The following is an 18,087-nucleotide window of genomic DNA, read 5'->3' on the forward strand; positions in this document are numbered from 1 at the left end:
TTTGCCGTCGGCATGAAACATGAAACACCTGAGACGTGTCAGATGGAGTGCCGATTGCCAACATTGATTAAGGGACTCGGGTACATACACAGAATTGACAGCAGCAGAGTTGGCGAAGTTGATCGCGGGCTTTCCAGGTCAAGTAATCTGCTTCTTCGGATAAGACGTGTGTGAAACTCCTGATTTGGAGACTCGTAAGAATGTTCCAGCAGCCGCGATGCTTCGTATCGTGTAGGTCGGATGGTGGTGGATCTAGACCTGGGTATTAGAAGAGTCGTCGGTGCCGATGTCAAATGAGCGAGTTTTACTCCGTCTCCTCTTTCTCGCGACTGAGAACTGAGAGGCCGTTCAAGCAGTCCAAGACGGGGTAGTCAGGAGCATGCCTCATCAATGCAGGAGATGGTCGTGAGCGGGTTGATTTCCTGCCACGCTTCTTGGGTAGTCGAGTGAAGGTGCATCTTATGGCGAGACCTGCTGGCGTCTCAGTGGGAGGCCGGCGGCGTGTACCGGGCGGGGGAGTATACGAGTGCAACGAACACATCCCTGCGAGAGGGGGGTGCATTTGAGCTTGTGACCATGGCACTGGTCGCAGGCAATGTTCGCTCTGGTCTCCATTGAAATTCAGATTCAAATGAAAAAATGGTGGACCTTGTTCTCTGTTAGGTGGAGGGTAATGTTCGTGGGGGGAGATGGTTGACTTGGTTGACTTGGTTGACTTGGAGCGAGCGTAGATCGACAGCCGAATGGCAGAATGTGGAATTAACCGGCAGAAAACAGGCCCACCGCCTCGCTCACCTCACCGCCTGTCTAGGCCCACCGTTTGCCGCCTAATTTGAGATTCTAGACCCTTTCTAGTTGCTTATCGCTTATCCCTCCCTTATCATCATTTCTCACTCTTGTTCCTGTCTCGACCATCCATCAGTCATCCTCCAGAGCCTTTCCTCTTCCCCTCCATGATGAAAGAACTCCAGCGCTCGTCCATCTCCATCTCCCTTAAATTTGAATCACGCAGACTTGATTGATCAGTCCACTCGTTTTGTCACACGGCAGTTTCGCATGGTCGCACCGTGCAACTGAAAAAAGCACCACCAGCTTTGTGCAGCTCAGCCCACACTAAGCAGAGCTTATATTTGACTTGCAGGATCCCCTGACGGCAACAGTTTCTCTCTTTCTTTCCAAACCACCATCAGAACTCATCGCTATGCTCGTCGAGATTGTCACTCTAATAGTCATGTCGGTGGCCCTGCCACTATGGCAGTGGTATCAGCCTCTTTCCCACGCCTCTTCCTCCATACCATCTGCCCCATCCACCACCGACCCCATCTCACACCAACAAAAGGCCCAGCTCCACGAAGTCGCAGATCTGATGTCAGAAATCTATCAAATTCTCGTCGAAATGCGATACCTCGATCCAGCTAGCGTCCATACGGGACCACACAACCTCACAGCACTCGAACCTGAGTTTGAAGAGTTGCAGATCGACCCCGCCGTTCAATATCTCTACAGCATTCTGCCATACGTCGACACGGAGGCCGCTGGCAACCGTGGCTTCTTGCATGGCGGTGAATTCACCGACTTCCGCGACGTCGATCAGGTGGAACAAGGGCGTGATCCCTTCTACGGGTCGCCCAGTGATCCATTTTTCGAGGACGAAGACGGACCGTACATGCGCCCGTGGGTCACACCGCTCACCCAACTTGGAAATCACGGAAGTGTGATTGTCTACGACGCACACCGTCACTTCATCTGGATCATCGATCAGGAGGGCTGGTCAACGACCGACTTGGCGCTACAAGAGGTTGAGGAGCGGGAACCCACGTCGGCGAACCGAAACAGCTTCGAGCATATTCCTCATCGCCCGGCCGGGGATGTGCTTCGGGATATTATGCAGTGGTATTATGCACTCGATGAAGTTCCCAGCGGAGGGGATGGTTGGGATGAGTGGTCGGCGTTGGAAGAAGCACAGGTGCGTGACTTGTACCAGAAGAACGGATGGCCGGATGCTTTCGATGGGAATGCGTTTGAGGTCGACCTCGTGAGGGCAATCGCTGCCTTTGTAGTGGAAAGCTTTGCGACTGAACCGCTTGACGGGCTGCAGCACTACAAGAGTTCCATCGATGACGGCTATCGCTTCCTCGCGGAGGCGGAAGAGAAGCTGCGATTAGCTCGAACCCAAGAAGATGAGTGGGATGCGCGCTGGCGCATGTTGCTCGCGGAAGGGCAATACCGGCACGGCGAGGCGTTCTTGGCGATGGCTGAACAGAACGCTAACAGAATGTGTCCGGGGAGCGTGTGCCTACGGCCGCAGGGTCGTCCGCTGTGGGAGGTACAGTTCTTGCACGAAGAGGTCGAGCAGAAGAAGATGGAATTGGCGGAGGCGGAGCAAGAGTGGTCGGGTGGGTCTGGAAATCAGCATGTCCTGGGCATTGATGTCGCGCAGTGGAATAAAAAACAACATCTTGCGAAACAGAAACTGGCCATCTACCAGAAAGCGCTCGAGGCAGCACGCTCGGATGCAGAGCGGCTGTGCCCCGGTCAGACTTTCCAATCGAATACTGGGCTGGAGAGGCTTCGATGGCCGTACGACTGGGATCGAGATATTCAGGCTGAGCACGATTTCACCGTTCAAGAGCTCGAAAGCGCAAGGAGTTTGTTGGCCCAAATCCCAGAGGAAGTAGAGAATCTTCGATCCAAGGTTATGGATTACATTCGGAACACTGAAGCCTGGCTCGAGTACTCGAATTCGCAAGCGAACGAGGCGAGGGAATAGTTGCTCGTCTTACCGGTTGATGTGTTCACTACTTGCTTTGCTCTGACACCACTGACTCTTGTGTAGAGGCTTAGCTTTCGACTGCCATTATGATATCGTTTCATACTATTGCGATAATGATTTCATCGGATAATAATTTTCGTTTCAGCTTTAGATGTGGCAGCATGACGCGTAGATCTAAAGTCAAACAACCACTCCGACAAGACAGCATTTTACTAGTACCTGACTTAAGGCGATGGTGCTTGATGTATTACTCCTAGACACGCAAAGCCAACTCTCAACAAACAGTGCCAATTCCTGCTAAGGCGCCATGAATCCCTAGCCAGCTCTCACATGACCTCCAGGCCAACAAACAAACCTAAACAAACACCTTAGAACTCCTCTCCATTCCTCAGCGCCCGCTCACAACCAATCCTACCACCTTTATCATCACCAACACACACCTCCCTCATAACGACACCCAGACACGGGCTTATCCAAATTCCCAGCCTCGCACAACCACGCCATCACGGAAAGATACTCCTCCATCAAGCCCACCGTCTCCTCCCCACCAAACGTCAGCGTGTTCATGATCACCTCCAGCTCCAGGATGTCATTCGGCATGAGGGTCGGCAGCCAGATAAGGCCGAGATCATAACCCCCACGGAAATCGACCATGCGGATTGGATCGGTCTCCTGCTCGGAGTATTGCTCCAGCCGCCAGTTGAAGACCTGTGTGAAGGCCGCCTGCTCGATGAAAGTGGCGTCGTCCGTGCCGGCAGCCGCGTCCAGCTCGCGCAGTCGGCTCAACACCCGGCTGAAGGGGGCATGGGTGTACAGGCTTTGGACGTCCTGGTCCTCCGCCAGGCGGGTCAACAGCGACCGGACGGTTTCAGTGGGTTGTACCGTGACGCGCTCGACGAAGAACCCGATCATGGGACCGTCGATCTCCAAGGGGTTGGGGTGGTGATGCTGGACCAGGGAGTCGTCGCTCTCTGCGCCAGGCCAGAAACGCCCCGACGCGGCGACGTTGAACACCGCTTCAGACACGCCGGTCCGGTGCGCGTTGAGTAACACGCATGCGGCTTTGCCGATCACGGGGACGGGGACGCTCGACGCGCGGCGCATCTCGGCGAGTCCGGGCAGGTGGATGTATTTCTTCGTCGAGCCGCTGATGAATGGGTCCTGGCCCTGGGCCCGGACCTCGTTCCAGGTCGACAGTCGGGGCCAGGGAATGTCTTGCGCAGCCGAGACACCTTTCAGGCGCTTGACGTGGAAGTCCACGGCATTCTCTGCGGCTTGGCTGTAGATGTACTTTTGGTAGTCGCTGATGAACCTGCCGTAATGGCGGAAATCCATGCGCGGAAGACCATTGTTGGCCAGAAGGTCCTTGAAGTCCTGCAGCCACCGGAAGATCGTCACTGCATCGTAGATGCCATGGTGACAGTGCATAACCACTCCCGCGCGTGAAGATGCTCGGTCTTTGAAGATGGTGGCCTTCAGGAACGGGCCGGGCAACGCGACACATCCCTCCCAAGGGCTGTCGGCTTTGTATCCGGTTAAGCAGGAAATGTGGTCTACCTCGTGGCTGTGGGCGATGTGCAGATTCATCCATCGTGAGGTAGGGCGCATGATCATCCATACCATTCGGTCCTGGTCGTATTGTGCGACCGTGCTGCGGAGAAGTGGATGTCGATGCAGCCACAGGTGAAGGATCGCCTCGAGATACTCAACGCTCAGACCTGGAGCGGCAATCCAGGAGGTGCGTATCTTGAACGCACTGGGACTCAGTGTATCTTTCAGAAACCAGGTCTGAGTGTCGGTGACGTGCATTGTCTCTTCAACATCGTCCCAGCCGAATCCGAGCGGACGAAGCGTCGACTCGCCGGCTTGCTGAACTCGTGCTGGGTCAAGGTAGGTATGCTGAGCGCCGACCGTGGAAGCATGAACGTTAACGACTGGTGTCTTCATGCTGGCTATGCTACGATCGGCGATGAGATGCGCTTGCTTCCGGATTGTGTCGTGCTCGATGAGATCTTTCCGGGTGACCCGCCCAAGCCGCTTTGTGGCAGTATGCAGGTATTGGATCATCATCATGCTGTCGGCGAAGGTGCGGATGGGAGCGTCGAGGTCGAGCTGCTCTGCCTTCATTCCGGTAATAGCCGCCCAGATGGCAGCAATTTGGGCCACATAGTCGCCGGATTCTGAAACAACTGAGGCTTGCTGCTCCAAATACTCAATTACCAGGGTCTTTAGATTGGGTTTCAAGACCTTGCCTGTCGTAGTGGTGGGATAGCGATCCTGCTTCAGATCATCCTCCAATTCGATGATCTTGGTGGGAGAAAACGAGCGCCCCAGCTCCTCTTGCACCTTGGCTTGCAGCGAGCTTGGGGACACATCGACGGACTTGTCTCGACGAATGACTGCCATTGGGACCTCACCCGCCACAGGATCAGGGATACCCACGACATAGGCTTCCTACAAACTAGTTCAGCATGAAGTTTCAGTTCAAGAGGCAGAATACGTACTCGAACGCCCGAAATCCTGGTCAAGCACTGCTCGATCTTGACAGGCGAGATGTTCTCACCACCGCGGATGATAAGATCCTTGTACCTGCCCAGCAGGTACACATTGCCATCCTGATCCATATACCCCTGATCACCGGTCGCAGACCAGTTCACGCCATCTTCCTGGTAACACGTACTGTTGTCCTCCGCACTTGCATCGAGATATCCCCCGAAGATCGGATAACCGCCCTGGTGCAACTCACCGAGCTGGCCTCGACGGATGGGAACCCGACTCTCCGGCGCACAGATTCGGACTCTGGTACCCGCTCGTGGAGGCCCTAGACATACCTCTCCCTGGATTCGCTTGTGAGATGCAGCCTCGTAGAAGTTCAATAGCGTGGCTACACCCTCTGTGGTTCCATATCCCGCGATAACTCGATCGGCACCAAGGGACAGACAGAGCTCGACGATACTGGGCGACAGCGACGCACCCCCGAGGACAATCTGGTATAGAGTTTCTAATGGGCCGCTCTCTGGCGTGAGCTGAGCAGCGATGGCCTGTACCATAGACGGAACGCAGGCTGTATGGACCTTAGCGCCGAGTCGAATGGCTTCCAAGGACGCAGCGGGATCGAAGGTCGGACTGGGGTAGACGACTGTTCCCCCGCTGAACCAGGTCCCGAGTGTCATCACGATCGCGAAAATGTGGAAGCTGGGCAAATGCCCGCAGAGGTGGTCGCTGGGCTCGATGTTCAGGGTGTTCACCACCATGAGGCCCGGTGTAGCAATGGAGAGCGTGGTATGCGGACATCCTTTGGGGAGGGATGTTGTTCCACTTGTGAAGAGGATGAGAATGGTGTCATCTGTGTCCGTTGGTGGCGGAGGAAGTATTGACTCGTTTGGTGCGTTGGCCATTAGCTTCGGCAATGTTGTCCAGCTTGTAGGAACGCTTTGCTCGTCTGTCGCCCGGGTGATACCCTTCAAGATAGGTTGGAAACCTCCCTCTTCTAGGGCCGCATCCAGAGGCTCGGTCATGGACGATGCCGAGACGAAGACTGCGGCAGGTTCCAACTTCCGCAACAGATGAAGGGCATCTGCGCGCTGCCCGAGCATCCGAGGATCCAATGGAGCGAATTGGCAGCCCAGACGAGCGGCAGCCCAGAAAAGAACGGCCCATTCAGCTTCATTGAGGAGGAAAGCTGCGATGCGACTGTTCTTGCCTATTCCCGCCTGCGCCAAGGAAGCCGCCAGGCGTATACTGCGGGCATGCAGCTCTGAGAATGTCCAACGCAGGGGCTGCGGTGATTCAGTGCCTGAAGGCCCCTGCTCCTCGCTCTGCCGTAGAGCTACCACGGCGTCATGGTTCGGGAAACGCTGCGCGGTCTGTTCAAGCAAGCCAAACAAGTGTCTGTCGGGCGGATGTTGTGAATCGTCTGCAGCCTCTGCCAAGGGAATTCCCGCCATGATGAGGCAAGTACCGAGAGTTTCGATGAGTTTTCGCGATTATGAATTACCGAGAGGAAATGAAAACTAGAGCGTCAATTGAGTCCATTGCTCAGGTTTTAAATCCCCTACCGAGCACAACCCGGCTCCATCAGGTCAGTCGACAACACCATAATTGCCAATAATCCGCACATCCATACTACCGGTTCCTGGATGTCCCCCTCTCCATTCCACAATCATCGACCCCATAAAATACAAAGCTTTGTTTGGTTGGAACTGGCTCGTATCGCTGCCATGCGTCCCACTACACCCATAGTTGGAACCAGTAGTTTAGGGTTCCGCTGCGGCGATCCGTGCCGATCGGGGTCGATTCCGCCTGCAGCCACAAGCGTCGAGAAATTCTTCGACGAAAAAGCTTCCTATAGCCTATGCAGGAGGGCACAAGACAGACCGGGTACTGGGGTGATGGTGCAGGCACTAATTCTGATAGTCACAGAATAGTCAATTGTGAGTGGGGTGATATCAAAACTGGAATTTCATTTCCATGGGCGGGGCGCACCACTGACTACCTGTTACAGTTCGTGCTCTCATCCACGTAGTGAACAACCACTACCTCCACGTGGGCTCACCTGCTGGGCCAAGGTCCAGGGGCTAGCGGATCAAGCCTATCAAGATGGTGGCTGTGATGCCGACCTCCGACCATGGTTCTACTCGCTGTGCCGTCGCGAAGATTACGATCGGAGGCTAGAGAGTTTGACATGACGTGCTCTGATTCCCGGGATTGGACCGATCGAGAAATCGCCTCGATTGCTTTTACACACTGGATTCCTGAATCTCTGATTGGGCTTGGTATATACGGGGAGCAGGATTCGATCGTACCCTCAGGGGAGTTCCTCCGCGACTCGTGGGAGACCAATCGCCCGCTGAGGTGCCCTCATACCTTGCGACCAATCGCATCAAATAACAGGGGCGAGTGGCAAGATTCTGATATGGCAAATAAGGGATGAAACCTGTATCGATAGTTCCTTCGGTGGTGGAACAACACATGATGCCCAATCGAGGAGCTCTTCCACATGCGATTTTCAGGGACGATCGTCATGGGCAAACCTAAAGACCAAGAGGGATGGATCTTTGGCTGCTCAGCTGCGAGGAAATACATATATAGCCGACTCGTTCTTCAAAAAGGTGGTCTGTGGGATATCCAGCATTCGATTTCCCCCGCTTGAGATAGTGCTTGTTGCGAGTCTGGCGCTGTCAATATGTATCTCGACACACCTTTGCAGACGCCGCGCAAAGCGAAGATCTTGATGCTTCACGGTGAGTCTCTCATCTACTCGGAATCGTGCAAGTTCGTGGACGTGAACTGAGCAACAGCAGGCACAGGACAATCCGCCCACACCTTCCAGAGCAAGATGCGGTATCTCCACGAGCCCATCGCGCGAGCCCTCTCCGCCACCTCCATGCAGCATGAGAGCCTCTATCCCGGGGGCGTGGAGTTCTTCTATCTGGACGGCCCGATCCCTGCCTCCTCGATCGACGCCTGCGACGAAACCTACATGAAGCCCAACCGACTGCCCGACAGCTGGCTCTGGGGCTACGGCGACCCCGAGACCTCCGAGCTCAAGGGCCTCGAGCACACCTGGAAGCGGCTGGCGAATGTCCTGACGGAACACGGGCCGTTCGTCGGCGTCATCGGCTTCTCCGCCGGGGCCGCGTGGTCCGTCATCCTGACTGCCTTGCTGGAGCAGAACAGGAAGAACCCTTACTTCCAAGTGCGCTCGCCCCCTCTTCCTGGCCATCTGGCATCTAGCTCTGACGGAGATTAGGTTAACCACCCACCCATGCACTTCTGCATCGCCTTCTCGGCCTTCATGTTCGAGCACCGCACGTACGAGTGGATCTACGCGCGGCGGATCCAGACACCCGTGCTGCACTTCATCGCCGCCCTCGACACCTGGGTCTCGGAGCGTCAGTCGCTGAAGCTGGTCGGGCGGTGCGCCAACGCGCAGGTGGAGTACTTCCAGGGGTCGCACTACATCCCCCGCGGACCGCGGATCAGGGAACTGGTGACCAGGTTTATTCGGAGGACGGGCGGTGGGGTGGGCGAGGTGGACGGGGGCTGCATTGGCGTATAGCCCTCGTGCTTAATGGTGGGTGCATCAGTGGCAGTGGGTACTGTACATATCTTTCCCATGACTCGCGGGGGAATTGGGTCTCAATTCGGCGTTCGGTTTCTAGCTTGGCGTTCGCATTACCCTGCTGGCGTTCTCGATCTGGCAATTTCATGTGGCTCACAGTTCAGCGAATCAAATTGACTAGGACATCCAAGCCTCGAGTCGGGGATCTTTGAACAGGGGATGGCAGGAGATTGTAATCACCACGCGCATGACGCGCTTTCCGCTGGAGCTGTGCAGGTCAGATCTACCTGCCGGACTTCCGATCCACTCCGGAAGCTTTCAATAACCAGGAACCACGAGGTTAGCTCTCTAATTAACTCTGTGGGAGCCTATTAGTGGATCCGCTGGGGAATCGTAGCAGAAGAACGCAGGGAATCTGCGCTTCAGACCATCCACAAGCACTAATTCCGGCTGATCCACGATTGCGAAACACGGTCCCCACGACTCACAGCTAGACCAAACCATAGTTCCTTCAAGGCAAAGCACAACCCCTTTGAGACATGTTGTTCCAAGGTTATGTGCTGTCGACCGGCTTTTGGCAGAGAGGCTAATTAGGGCAGGGATCGTCACACCCGGCGGGCGGTATCAGGCTTTGGTACCGGTGGGTCCGTTCTATCTACAGTCCGGAATGCCATGTGACGACTATAGAAAAGAGACTTGACGAGGTCATAAAAGAGATGTTGAGCATTTCATAGCTAGCTTGCAGCTGTGCATGAGCCCAAGGAAACACCGCAAGGGTATCTGCAGCAAGAAGAGAGCAGCGCTGCATGGGTAGAAACTCGCCGATCAGCGGGGCGAGCGATCCACTCCGCTCGCTGTGAGATCGACACTCCATGGCCGCCATCGAGATTACCATTGTCGGGGAGTCTCGGGAGATGACCGGGATGAATGGATGACGGAACGCGGTTGCGGGCCGATTCGTCGTGTAGATGGCCTGTTTACATGGTTTGGATGGTGCTCGCGGAGATAGGGGAGGCTACCGCATTGCATCACTTGTGGATTTCGTGTCTTCGGGGTCTTGTGCATGAGTAAGTTCAAGGAGCGCAGGATTGGATGAGGTCAATTTGAATATGCATGTGTGTTGGTGTCTTGCTACATGGTGGGATGCAAGCAGCTGATGGCCAAGGATGGACCATGAGACCAACGTAAAGGTTTATATTTTGCGCTCAGGCAACACATTTATGAAATCTACCAATCAAACTCATGCATATAAACGTGCAAACAACTAAGTCAGTCTACATAAGCCATGCATTATACAAGCAAAGAGACCTCTTTGGGGAGAATAATAGAAGTGAGACAATTCTTGCTGTGATAGAAGCATACAAGCGACGCGAACGTGAGCATGGAGGGAGGACAAGCATATCTACACGGTCATAAACTACAGAAAGATGCCAAGAATAACAACCAGCATCATTGGTCTAGTGGTAGAATTCATCGTTGCCATCGATGAGGCCCGTGTTCGATTCACGGATGATGCAAAGACTTTTTGATTTTTCAATCTTCTCCGTTATAAACATCAAACAAATCCAAAATACATACCCGTACTATAAATGAACAAGAGATGTTGCGGCGGATCTCAAAATATTTTTGTCGCAGCCTCAGTCAACACACCTTACTGTAAATTCCGGTCACTATTACCTCCACTTCCCACAACCCCAAACAAGCACAGCCAGTCTATACTCCCCACGCAACTCATCCAACCCCCCTTCTCCAACTGTAAGTCCCTTTCCGCTTCCCGCAAGGAAAAACCAGCTAACCCCCCTCCGCCCCCCGTACCATCTCCGCACTCGGCGCCCCAACCTCCACCTCCCCGAACTCCCTAGTATCCGGCAACTCCAACCTCGCCTCCCGCAGAACGGCGACCTCCAACCCCCTTCCCTCCCCCTCCCCCTCGCTATCCTCATCGTGGTCCACCGCGACCTCGAAATCCATCACATGTCCGCCATTCTCCCCGTCCTCGGACAAGAAATGCAGATGGAATCCGGGGACCCCGATCCCCACCGTATACGCGGGGGACCAGAAGCCGAACAGTGTCCCTCTCGAGCGGCCGTGGCTGGTCACTTTTTGTCGTCCGGCGCAGTCGGCGAGGGTTTCTTCCGGGGAGCTGCGCCGAGGGATGATGCGGGTGGTGAGCGAGGCGAAGGTCGTGGTCAGGCGGAGGGAGAGGAAGGTGTTTTTGTTGGTGTCGAGGAGCGGAGTGAGCAGGGCGGAGAGGGTTTTGAGGGTGATCTTCTCCGAGGTGGTGGTTGTTGGGAGTGGAAGGGTGTGCGTCGGTTGGAAGGTGGTGAGCATGGCGAAGGGGATGGTGTCGGTGGGGTTTAGGCGGCGCACGGTGGTAGTTGTGGTGGAGGGGAAGTGGTAGGCGCGTGAGTCCATGACAATAATCTCCCCGTCCAGCTCGGAGAAGGTGCCTATGCCGTATGTGCCTCGTTTGAGGAGGGTGGAGGCGTCGAGGCCCTCGGTGCAGATGCCGGAGAGGAGGGCGCTGATGGTGCTGTATTGGTACAGGGTGTTGATGTTGGCCATGGTGGTGAGTATGGGAGGGTGATGTGGATGTTTGGAATAGAAGTGTTGTGTGATGGTAGATGTGAGAGTTGGAATATGGCAGATGATATACACCATCCCTTAGCATGTGTGTATGATAAATAGGGTGAGTTGGTGCTCGTGCTGAATGACGATTAGGGCTACCGGGGTGGGTGATCTGCAGGTTCCGCTGTACCACCAGGAAATGCATGCCGCTCCGCATCGGGACTCTCCGTTCCCTGGAATGACCCCACGGATCTCCTACTTCCGAAGTCGCATTCCTATCTAGTATGATGATCCTCGAGTGGGTATTGGTTGTGTGGTTTTGGGGGTTGCTGCAGCTGGAGAAATTCCTCGATCCGGCCCCGCAATAGATCGGATGAAGCGACTCGACCGTGTCGGACTGGATCTTCAGCAGCTGATGGTCAATTTCAAGGGATCTCGCTCATGACCGATGTAATGTCACCCTACTTTTGCATATCTTTATCGTTGACGGTCCTTTATACTTGTCAGTGGATCCTGGGTGGCGAGTTGACCTGCCGAGTAGAACTTACCTCATTAGAGATACTTGTTTTCTTTGACTTTGGCAGGCTGAAGCCAGGATTTTGTAGACCTATCCGCCCAGACTCACCATGCTTCTGATGTAACGCCTCTCGGCTCTTCCAAGCCAGGAAGTAGTAAAGGGGCTACGTAGGCAGTGGCGGGGACCGACAACCTTAATGCCCGAGCCGAGTAAATTCTTCATGCCGTCATTCATCTTGTGTTAACGAACACACGACCACCGAGAATATTCGCCGAACGACACATTCTCACCCATCGAGCCTGCGGATATAAAGATGGTAGCAGGCTCGCTGGTCTATACGAAGCACCATGCAACCGAGACCAGCATTGGAGCCTCGCATTATGACTCGCAACGAAGAAACTCAGCTGACTGGCGGTGAGTATATCTGCGAAGAACTCGCCCGCCGTGGGGTCAAATACGCATGTAAGTACTATTCATTCCCCGTTCAGGTGGTGTTCCAAACGGAGGGATGACGTACTGATAAACAACGCAGTTGGCATCACCGGTGGTGCGGTCATGGACATCTTCGACCGCCTGCACTCCAATCCCCCCTTCAGCTTTATACTAGCCCACCACGAGCAAGGCGCCGGCCACATGGCCGAGGGATACGCCCGTGCCTCGGGAAAACCAGGCGTGGTGATGGTGACCTCCGGGCCGGGGACCTCCAACCTGGCCACCCCGCTCCTGGACGCGCTCCTCGACGGGGTGCCCTTGATTGCCATCTGCGGGCAGGTGCCGACTGTCGTGCAGGGCACGGATGCCTTCCAGGAAATCGATAGCCTGGGATTGGGAAAGATCTGCACGAAGTGGTGTGGGATGCCGCGGAGACCTGAAGAGCTACCGGAGTATCTGGCCCGAGCGTTCGAGGAAGCCACCAGCGGAAGACCGGGGCCCGTCCTGTTGGCTATTCCCAAGGATGTATCTGGTGCACGGTTCCGTCCCGAGCAGGTGCAGAATGGCGACAGGACTGATGACAAGTGCTCTTCCTCCGTTCTTGAACAGCCAGAAGAAGGAACTCTAGACAAAGTCGCAAACTTGATTAACAAGGCCAGCAAGCCGGTCGTTATCGCAGGCCACGGGCTCCTTGGCTCCCACCGTGGACCGGAGCTGCTCAACCAACTCATAGATAGCATTGCCATGCCCGTGACGACCACCTTCCTAGGCCTAGGCGCCTTCGACGAACTCCAGCCCCTAGCACTAGGCATGCTGGGCACGTACGGCACCGTACCCGCCGACCTAGCGGTGCAGAACGCCGATATGGTCCTCGTGCTTGGGGCGCGCCTCGACGAGCGGGCCGTCGGGAACGCCGACGGGTTTGCGCCTGCTGCGCGGGATGCCGCAACCAAGGGAACAGGCGGGATCGTGCATTTTGATATCTGTCCCGAGCAGATCGGCAAGGTTGTGCGTCCTACTGTCTCTGTGGTGGGAGATTTGAGGACGACGTTGCCTTCACTCCTGGAGAAGGTTACGCCGGTGGAGGCAGAGGTGAGAAGTAAGTGGTTAGCCACGGTGCAGGACTGGAAGCAGCGTTTTCCGCTGGAGTATCAGCCTCTTACGCCTGGGAAGAAGCAGGGGCTGCTGCCGCAGGAGGTGATGATGCAGTTGGAAGCATGCACCCGCCACCGGAAGGAGGAGATCCTGCTCACGACCGGAGTCGGGCAGCATCAGATGTGGACGGCGCGATACTTTCGTTCTCGCGTGCCCCGAGCGGTGATCGGTTCGGGGGGTCTCGGCACGATGGGATTCGGCTTGCCAGCTGCCGTTGGGGTGAAGCTGGCGCGGCCGGAGTGTACGGTGGTCGACGTGGACGGGGATGCGTCCTTTTGTATGACCCCGCAGGGGATCCTGACGGCGGTGCAGCATGGGGTGGAGGTGAAGGTGTTGCTGCTCCGGAATGAGGAGCAGGGAATGGTGCAGGAGGTGCAGCAAGCGGCGCATGATGATCGCATCACCCTGGCCGATCATCGCAATCCGGATTTCGTGCGGCTGGCGGAGAGTATGGGGGCAAAGGCGAGACGTTGTGAGTGTCGTCAGGAGTTGAGGGATGGGATGGACTGGTTGCTGGGGGAGAAGGGTGTGGCGCTGTTGGAGGTGGTGGTGCAGGGGAGGTTACCCATGGTGCCCAAGGTCGCAGGCGGGAAGGCGTTGGATGGAATCCTAGATGGGTTGGAGAAGAAGGAGGATGGGAATTAGTTGGAAGATGAATAGCTCCTCACCTGTTTGATGATATTTACGTGGTTTTGTGGTTATTCTTAGGGCTATGCTCCGCTTCTACCCTCCCTGGCCAACCAAATGCAACCCAGTAAAATACCTTAGATATTGCTAGAAAACCACCATTGCCAGATGGTATATTTTGCTTAAGGAGCCTCAATTAGGAACATGCTCTTTATACGTATATCTAGTAATCGAAGCCAGGGTTTTGATGTTTGGACCTTTAGTCACACAGTAACTCGTAAAAAGCTGCACACTACTTTAGCTGGCTAGGCAGGGTAAATATTCATCTACCCGCTTTGCCAGCTACAGTTAGTGACTGTCACAATACAAGGAGATATTCTTCTAAGTCTGAAATTCCGAGCCCACTGCTTACTGTGACTGTGGAATTTCTAGTGGGTATAGGCTCTTTCACCAAGTTATACACAGTAGGCAATGTGGCCAGGAAGGTCCACATTTTCTACATAAGCACGCTATACCTACATAAGAATACCTAGTAAGCAGCAGTGCAGTCCTGCATAACCCCCTTTCCCTCCCAAACAAAACACGCTCAAACACAAAACAAAAGTGGAGCCAAACTCCACCCCGCGCCCGACCGACACTCCGCCACCTGAAACCGAGCTGACTTGGCTGTTGTGCACTCTGTATGTTGTCGCGAATCTAACCAACACCTGTCAATCGACATTTGTTCTTCTCAGTGTTGGTGAGGAGAGATTGACCTGAAAGCTACCCACGGCCATGTGACTGAGCCAAGCACCAAGGCAAATAACTAGCTGGCTTACTAAATGATGACTACAACCTCGTGACCACGTGTTATGTAATGTTTCCCCAACACGTCTTGTACAGCAACACCCTGAACAACAACAATCATTTCCAACTCCCTTCTTCATTTGTTCATCCCACCAAGCATCTTGCTATTTCCAATATAGTCAGATCATAGTACTCAAATCTATGATGCCGATATTATGATTCGCAAATTCACGTCTCGTTTAACTCGGCAAGGGATGCCTTGGCCTTAACCCCGAGTTTTTCCGATATACGAGAGGCCGATTTATTTCAAATGAAGCTCATGAGATGGCTATCCGAGATGTCCATTTTAACATGAATGAATTGGCCAAGCGTGCGGCCGAGTCCGTTGGCTCGACGCTCACCGAATGCGCCCGGGTCGAAGAGTTCCCCGACGGGATGTTCAACAAGGCGTTTCTGTTCACGATGCAAGATGGTACGCAAGTGGTGGGGAAGATTCCCACCCCTAACGCGGGGCGGGCTCATTATACCACCGCCAGTGAAGTGGCCACCATGGATTTTGTCCGAAATCATCTAGGGACCCCGGTACCCAGAGTGTTAGATTGGAGCTCCAAAGCAAACGAGAATCCCGTGGGCGCGAAATACATCTTAATGGAGATGGTTACAGGCGTCTAACGTAAGAAGATCTGGCCCATTTTAGACATTGAGGGACAAATATCATGGAAAGCAGGCGTCAAACCGCAAGAGAACCAGCTCTTGCACTTGCAGCTGAAAACCCCTGCATTATTTGAAACGGAACTGACAGGGTATCTCATACATTCATAATCCAACTTCATCCCTCAGGCTCCTTGCTGTTTACAGACCTCCCCCCCCTTGCGACAGTATATACACATCCCAAAACTACCATTCCACCCGATCATCATGCACCAACTCGACATCCCACCTCTCCTCCCCGCGCCACACCTTCCCCGGTCGATTAACCGCTGCCACCGCCCCGCGCAGCGTGGTGATGATCCCTGCAGGTCCACTGGCCAACACTCGCGTCGGACCGTCCACCACGCGATCCAGGAACCGCGTCACCTGGGCCGTGAGCTCTGGATGCGTGCTCGCCTGCGCATCGGACTTTTTAGGCAGTGTGTAATGCACCGCGAATCCCGGTTCCGGTTCGGGGTCTGGGTCTGGCAAGGTTGACCCACAGCACGGTGTCTTCTCGTCTGTTTCTGTCTCTGTCTCGCTGCTGTGCACGTTTTCTGGCACATCCCGCGTAACGAAGATGCGCACGCGGAAGGAATCCGGCGACGTCTGCGCCACGCGTTGCAGGATGTCCAGCTCCGGGGCAATCCATTGTGTGTCCGCTCTGCGGCGGATGAACCAGATGAGTTCGATTTGTTGGTCGGAGGGGAGGGGGGCCGAGAGGCGCTGCAGGATCGGCGGCAGGACGAAGGTGATCCCTGTGCCGCCGGCGATGCAGAGCAGATTGCTGGTGCTGCGGGGGAGGCCGTCTAGAGAGGGGTCCTCGATGGACTGCCCGTACGGTCCGCTGAGGAGTACCGGGGTCGTCGGGCCCGGACTTGTCATCGTGCTGGTTTCCCCTGCTGGAGCTGTGGGTTGTAGGCGTGCGGATTCGGCGAGAACGCGCGTCAGCCCTTTCCTCGCGCGGATGAGATAGGTGTGTTGCTGGCCGGTCGGTAGTGTGTCTGGCACGCTGCAGGGGGTGAGCGGGTGCGCTTGCCAGAGGCTTAGCTGCGGAAAGCACAGAAAGAAGTGCTGGCCGATGTGCCAGGGGTCGTGGTTGTGGTGGAAGTCCAGCCGGATGATGTCGCCGTCGGCGGGGTTGGCGTGCAGCTGCATCGCCGCGTGGGGGATGTGCAGCCCCCAGCTGGAGGCGGTTGAGGGCACGCCCAGGTGGTGCAATAGAAATGTTCGGATGAGCCGCGCCCCCCGGTCCAGCAGCCAGACGACCAGCGAGGCCAGCATCCAGCAGTAGAGGTGCGCCCAGTGCGCCCAGCACGCCCCCACGTACACCATCGCCACGACGTAGTGCGCCTTGCGGAAGAACTCGTACCCCGTGAGTCGAATCACGGGTTTCGTGCTGTGCAGCACCAGAAAGGTCAGCAGGATCATCGCCGCGATCCCCCAGATGATGTAGGGCTGCGCGATGAAGCTGTTCCACTGGCTGGGCTGCGGCTGGTACAGACGGCCCTCCACCACGGTCCAGCCGATGGTGTGCAGGGCCGACTGGGCGTAGATCACGTAGCCCAGCCAGCGGTGCAAGAAGTTGAAGTGGTGGTACGGGATGCCGGTGATGAGAGAGAGGAGGGACTCCCGGCTGGAGAGCAGGATGGAGAGCGGGGTGAGGGCAAACGCCAGCACGCCCACGCGGTCCGCCCAGGGACCCAGCCCGCTGCGGATGTTGGACTGCGTACTGCCGCTGATGGGCGTCGTCCACGTCTTGTAGGTGATGCCCACCAGGGTGAAGACCAGCAGGTAGCCCGAGAGCACGAGGAAGACGAGCACCTGCAGCCGCGTGGTATGGCCGAATACCCGGGGAAGGGCTTCCGGGAGCAGATGGCGGCGAGTCAGGGCTTGCAGCGTCCTCGAGAGACGGTATAGTGCGCTCTGCGTGTGCGTTGCCCCCGGGGTGGTCTTGGGGGATGAGGGCATTCGCTCAATGCGGATCAACCGTCCGCCCATCGCCCACAGAAACAAGATCCCCACGATCACGGCCCATAGGATGAAGCTGTACAGCATGGTGACGTCGTGGCCGTGGTAGACGGCGTCCAGATAGGCACAGGTGCCGGCATCCTTGGTGCAGGGGATCTGGCGGGCGACATAGCCCCAATGCTCCTCGAGGGCGGAATCCTGGGAGAAATCCTGAATATGGCCCATGAGATCGACTGGGTACGCAGTACGGAGTACCTGATGGATGAACCGCGGACCCATGTGCAGGGAAATCTGGAGTCTTTTAACCCATCAATCCGCCGTCGAGGTGGAGCCTGCCAAGACCGAAATCTGCTCACTGCCAAGCATCCTGCGTGATAATCTGCTCATTTCTCGCCTCCATATAAGGCCCGGCCGGTGCCTGTTCAGGGTGAGGTTATTCCACCCACCGTTGACCACCGTGTACTGTGTGCTGTACGCCCAAATTTATACCACCATGGACATGCA

General features: G+C 55.7%; 8 protein-coding genes and 1 non-coding gene across 9 annotated transcripts; 5 read left to right on the plus strand and 4 right to left on the minus strand.

The window, feature by feature from the left end:
• The first annotated feature begins 879 nt into the window (after positions 1 to 879).
• BO72DRAFT_448558 (uncharacterized protein) lies at positions 880 to 2,930 on the plus strand. Its single transcript, XM_040944817.1, has one exon. The coding sequence runs from the start codon at positions 1,202 to 1,204 to the stop codon at positions 2,768 to 2,770; it is 1,569 nt and encodes a 522-aa protein (XP_040800885.1). The 5' UTR covers positions 880 to 1,201; the 3' UTR covers positions 2,771 to 2,930.
• A 169-nt stretch (positions 2,931 to 3,099) lies between these two features.
• Positions 3,100 to 7,167, minus strand: BO72DRAFT_528194 (AMP-binding enzyme family protein; the record flags this gene model as incomplete). Its single annotated transcript, XM_040950160.1, has 3 exons — positions 5,278 to 7,167; positions 3,214 to 5,227; positions 3,100 to 3,128 (listed from the first exon to the last, which is right to left on the minus strand). The coding sequence occupies exons 1-3, from the start codon at positions 6,718 to 6,720 to the stop codon at positions 3,100 to 3,102; spliced, it is 3,486 nt and encodes a 1,161-aa protein (XP_040800886.1). The 5' UTR covers positions 6,721 to 7,167.
• Positions 7,168 to 7,772: 605 nt separating this feature from the next.
• On the plus strand, positions 7,773 to 8,834 carry BO72DRAFT_510504 (alpha/beta hydrolase; the record flags this gene model as incomplete). The annotated part of the gene is made up of 3 exons (XM_040949365.1): positions 7,773 to 8,016; positions 8,077 to 8,471; positions 8,526 to 8,834. The coding sequence occupies exons 1-3, from the start codon at positions 7,959 to 7,961 to the stop codon at positions 8,832 to 8,834; spliced, it is 762 nt and encodes a 253-aa protein (XP_040800887.1). The 5' UTR covers positions 7,773 to 7,958.
• Positions 8,835 to 10,283: 1,449 nt separating this feature from the next.
• On the plus strand, positions 10,284 to 10,354 carry BO72DRAFT_t150. Its single transcript has one exon. It is a non-coding gene; the product is annotated as a tRNA-Gly (tRNA).
• A 274-nt stretch (positions 10,355 to 10,628) lies between these two features.
• Positions 10,629 to 11,437, minus strand: BO72DRAFT_510513 (acetolactate decarboxylase; the record flags this gene model as incomplete). The annotated part of the gene is made up of 2 exons (XM_040949366.1): positions 10,797 to 11,437; positions 10,629 to 10,760 (listed from the first exon to the last, which is right to left on the minus strand). Exons 1-2 carry the CDS (start codon positions 11,400 to 11,402, stop codon positions 10,629 to 10,631), a joined length of 738 nt encoding a protein of 245 aa, XP_040800888.1. The 5' UTR covers positions 11,403 to 11,437.
• Positions 11,438 to 12,302: 865 nt separating this feature from the next.
• BO72DRAFT_379051 (thiamine pyrophosphate-binding protein) lies at positions 12,303 to 14,154 on the plus strand (the record flags this gene model as incomplete). Its single annotated transcript, XM_040941337.1, has 2 exons — positions 12,303 to 12,384; positions 12,455 to 14,154. 2 exons carry the CDS (start codon positions 12,303 to 12,305, stop codon positions 14,152 to 14,154), a joined length of 1,782 nt encoding a protein of 593 aa, XP_040800889.1.
• Positions 14,155 to 14,757: 603 nt separating this feature from the next.
• Positions 14,758 to 15,154, minus strand: BO72DRAFT_122818 (uncharacterized protein). The gene has a single exon (XM_040939031.1). The coding sequence runs from the start codon at positions 15,060 to 15,062 to the stop codon at positions 14,847 to 14,849; it is 216 nt and encodes a 71-aa protein (XP_040800890.1). The 5' UTR covers positions 15,063 to 15,154; the 3' UTR covers positions 14,758 to 14,846.
• A 119-nt stretch (positions 15,155 to 15,273) lies between these two features.
• On the plus strand, positions 15,274 to 15,594 carry BO72DRAFT_496786 (uncharacterized protein; the record flags this gene model as incomplete). The annotated part of the gene is made up of 1 exon (XM_040948650.1): positions 15,274 to 15,594. One exon carries the CDS (start codon positions 15,274 to 15,276, stop codon positions 15,592 to 15,594), a length of 321 nt encoding a protein of 106 aa, XP_040800891.1.
• A 46-nt stretch (positions 15,595 to 15,640) lies between these two features.
• Positions 15,641 to 17,830, minus strand: BO72DRAFT_448563 (ferric reductase family protein). The gene has a single exon (XM_040944818.1). The coding sequence runs from the start codon at positions 17,806 to 17,808 to the stop codon at positions 15,820 to 15,822; it is 1,989 nt and encodes a 662-aa protein (XP_040800892.1). The 5' UTR covers positions 17,809 to 17,830; the 3' UTR covers positions 15,641 to 15,819.
• Positions 17,831 to 18,087: the final 257 nt, after the last annotated feature.

The sequence above is a fragment of the Aspergillus fijiensis genome (assembly GCF_003184825.1).
Source record: "Aspergillus fijiensis CBS 313.89 unplaced genomic scaffold BO72scaffold_26, whole genome shotgun sequence".
Lineage (NCBI taxonomy): Eukaryota > Fungi > Ascomycota > Eurotiomycetes > Eurotiales > Aspergillaceae > Aspergillus > Aspergillus fijiensis.

What these genes read in the sequence shown, in the direction of transcription:
- BO72DRAFT_448563 (XM_040944818.1), bottom strand. Translation starts at nt 17,808, where the DNA reads ATGGGCCATATTCAGGATTTCTCCCAGGATTCCGCCCTCGAGGAGCAT.
- BO72DRAFT_448558 (XM_040944817.1), top strand. Translation starts at nt 1,202, where the DNA reads ATGCTCGTCGAGATTGTCACTCTAATAGTCATGTCGGTGGCCCTGCCA.
- BO72DRAFT_122818 (XM_040939031.1), bottom strand. Translation starts at nt 15,062, where the DNA reads ATGAAGAAGGGAGTTGGAAATGATTGTTGTTGTTCAGGGTGTTGCTGT.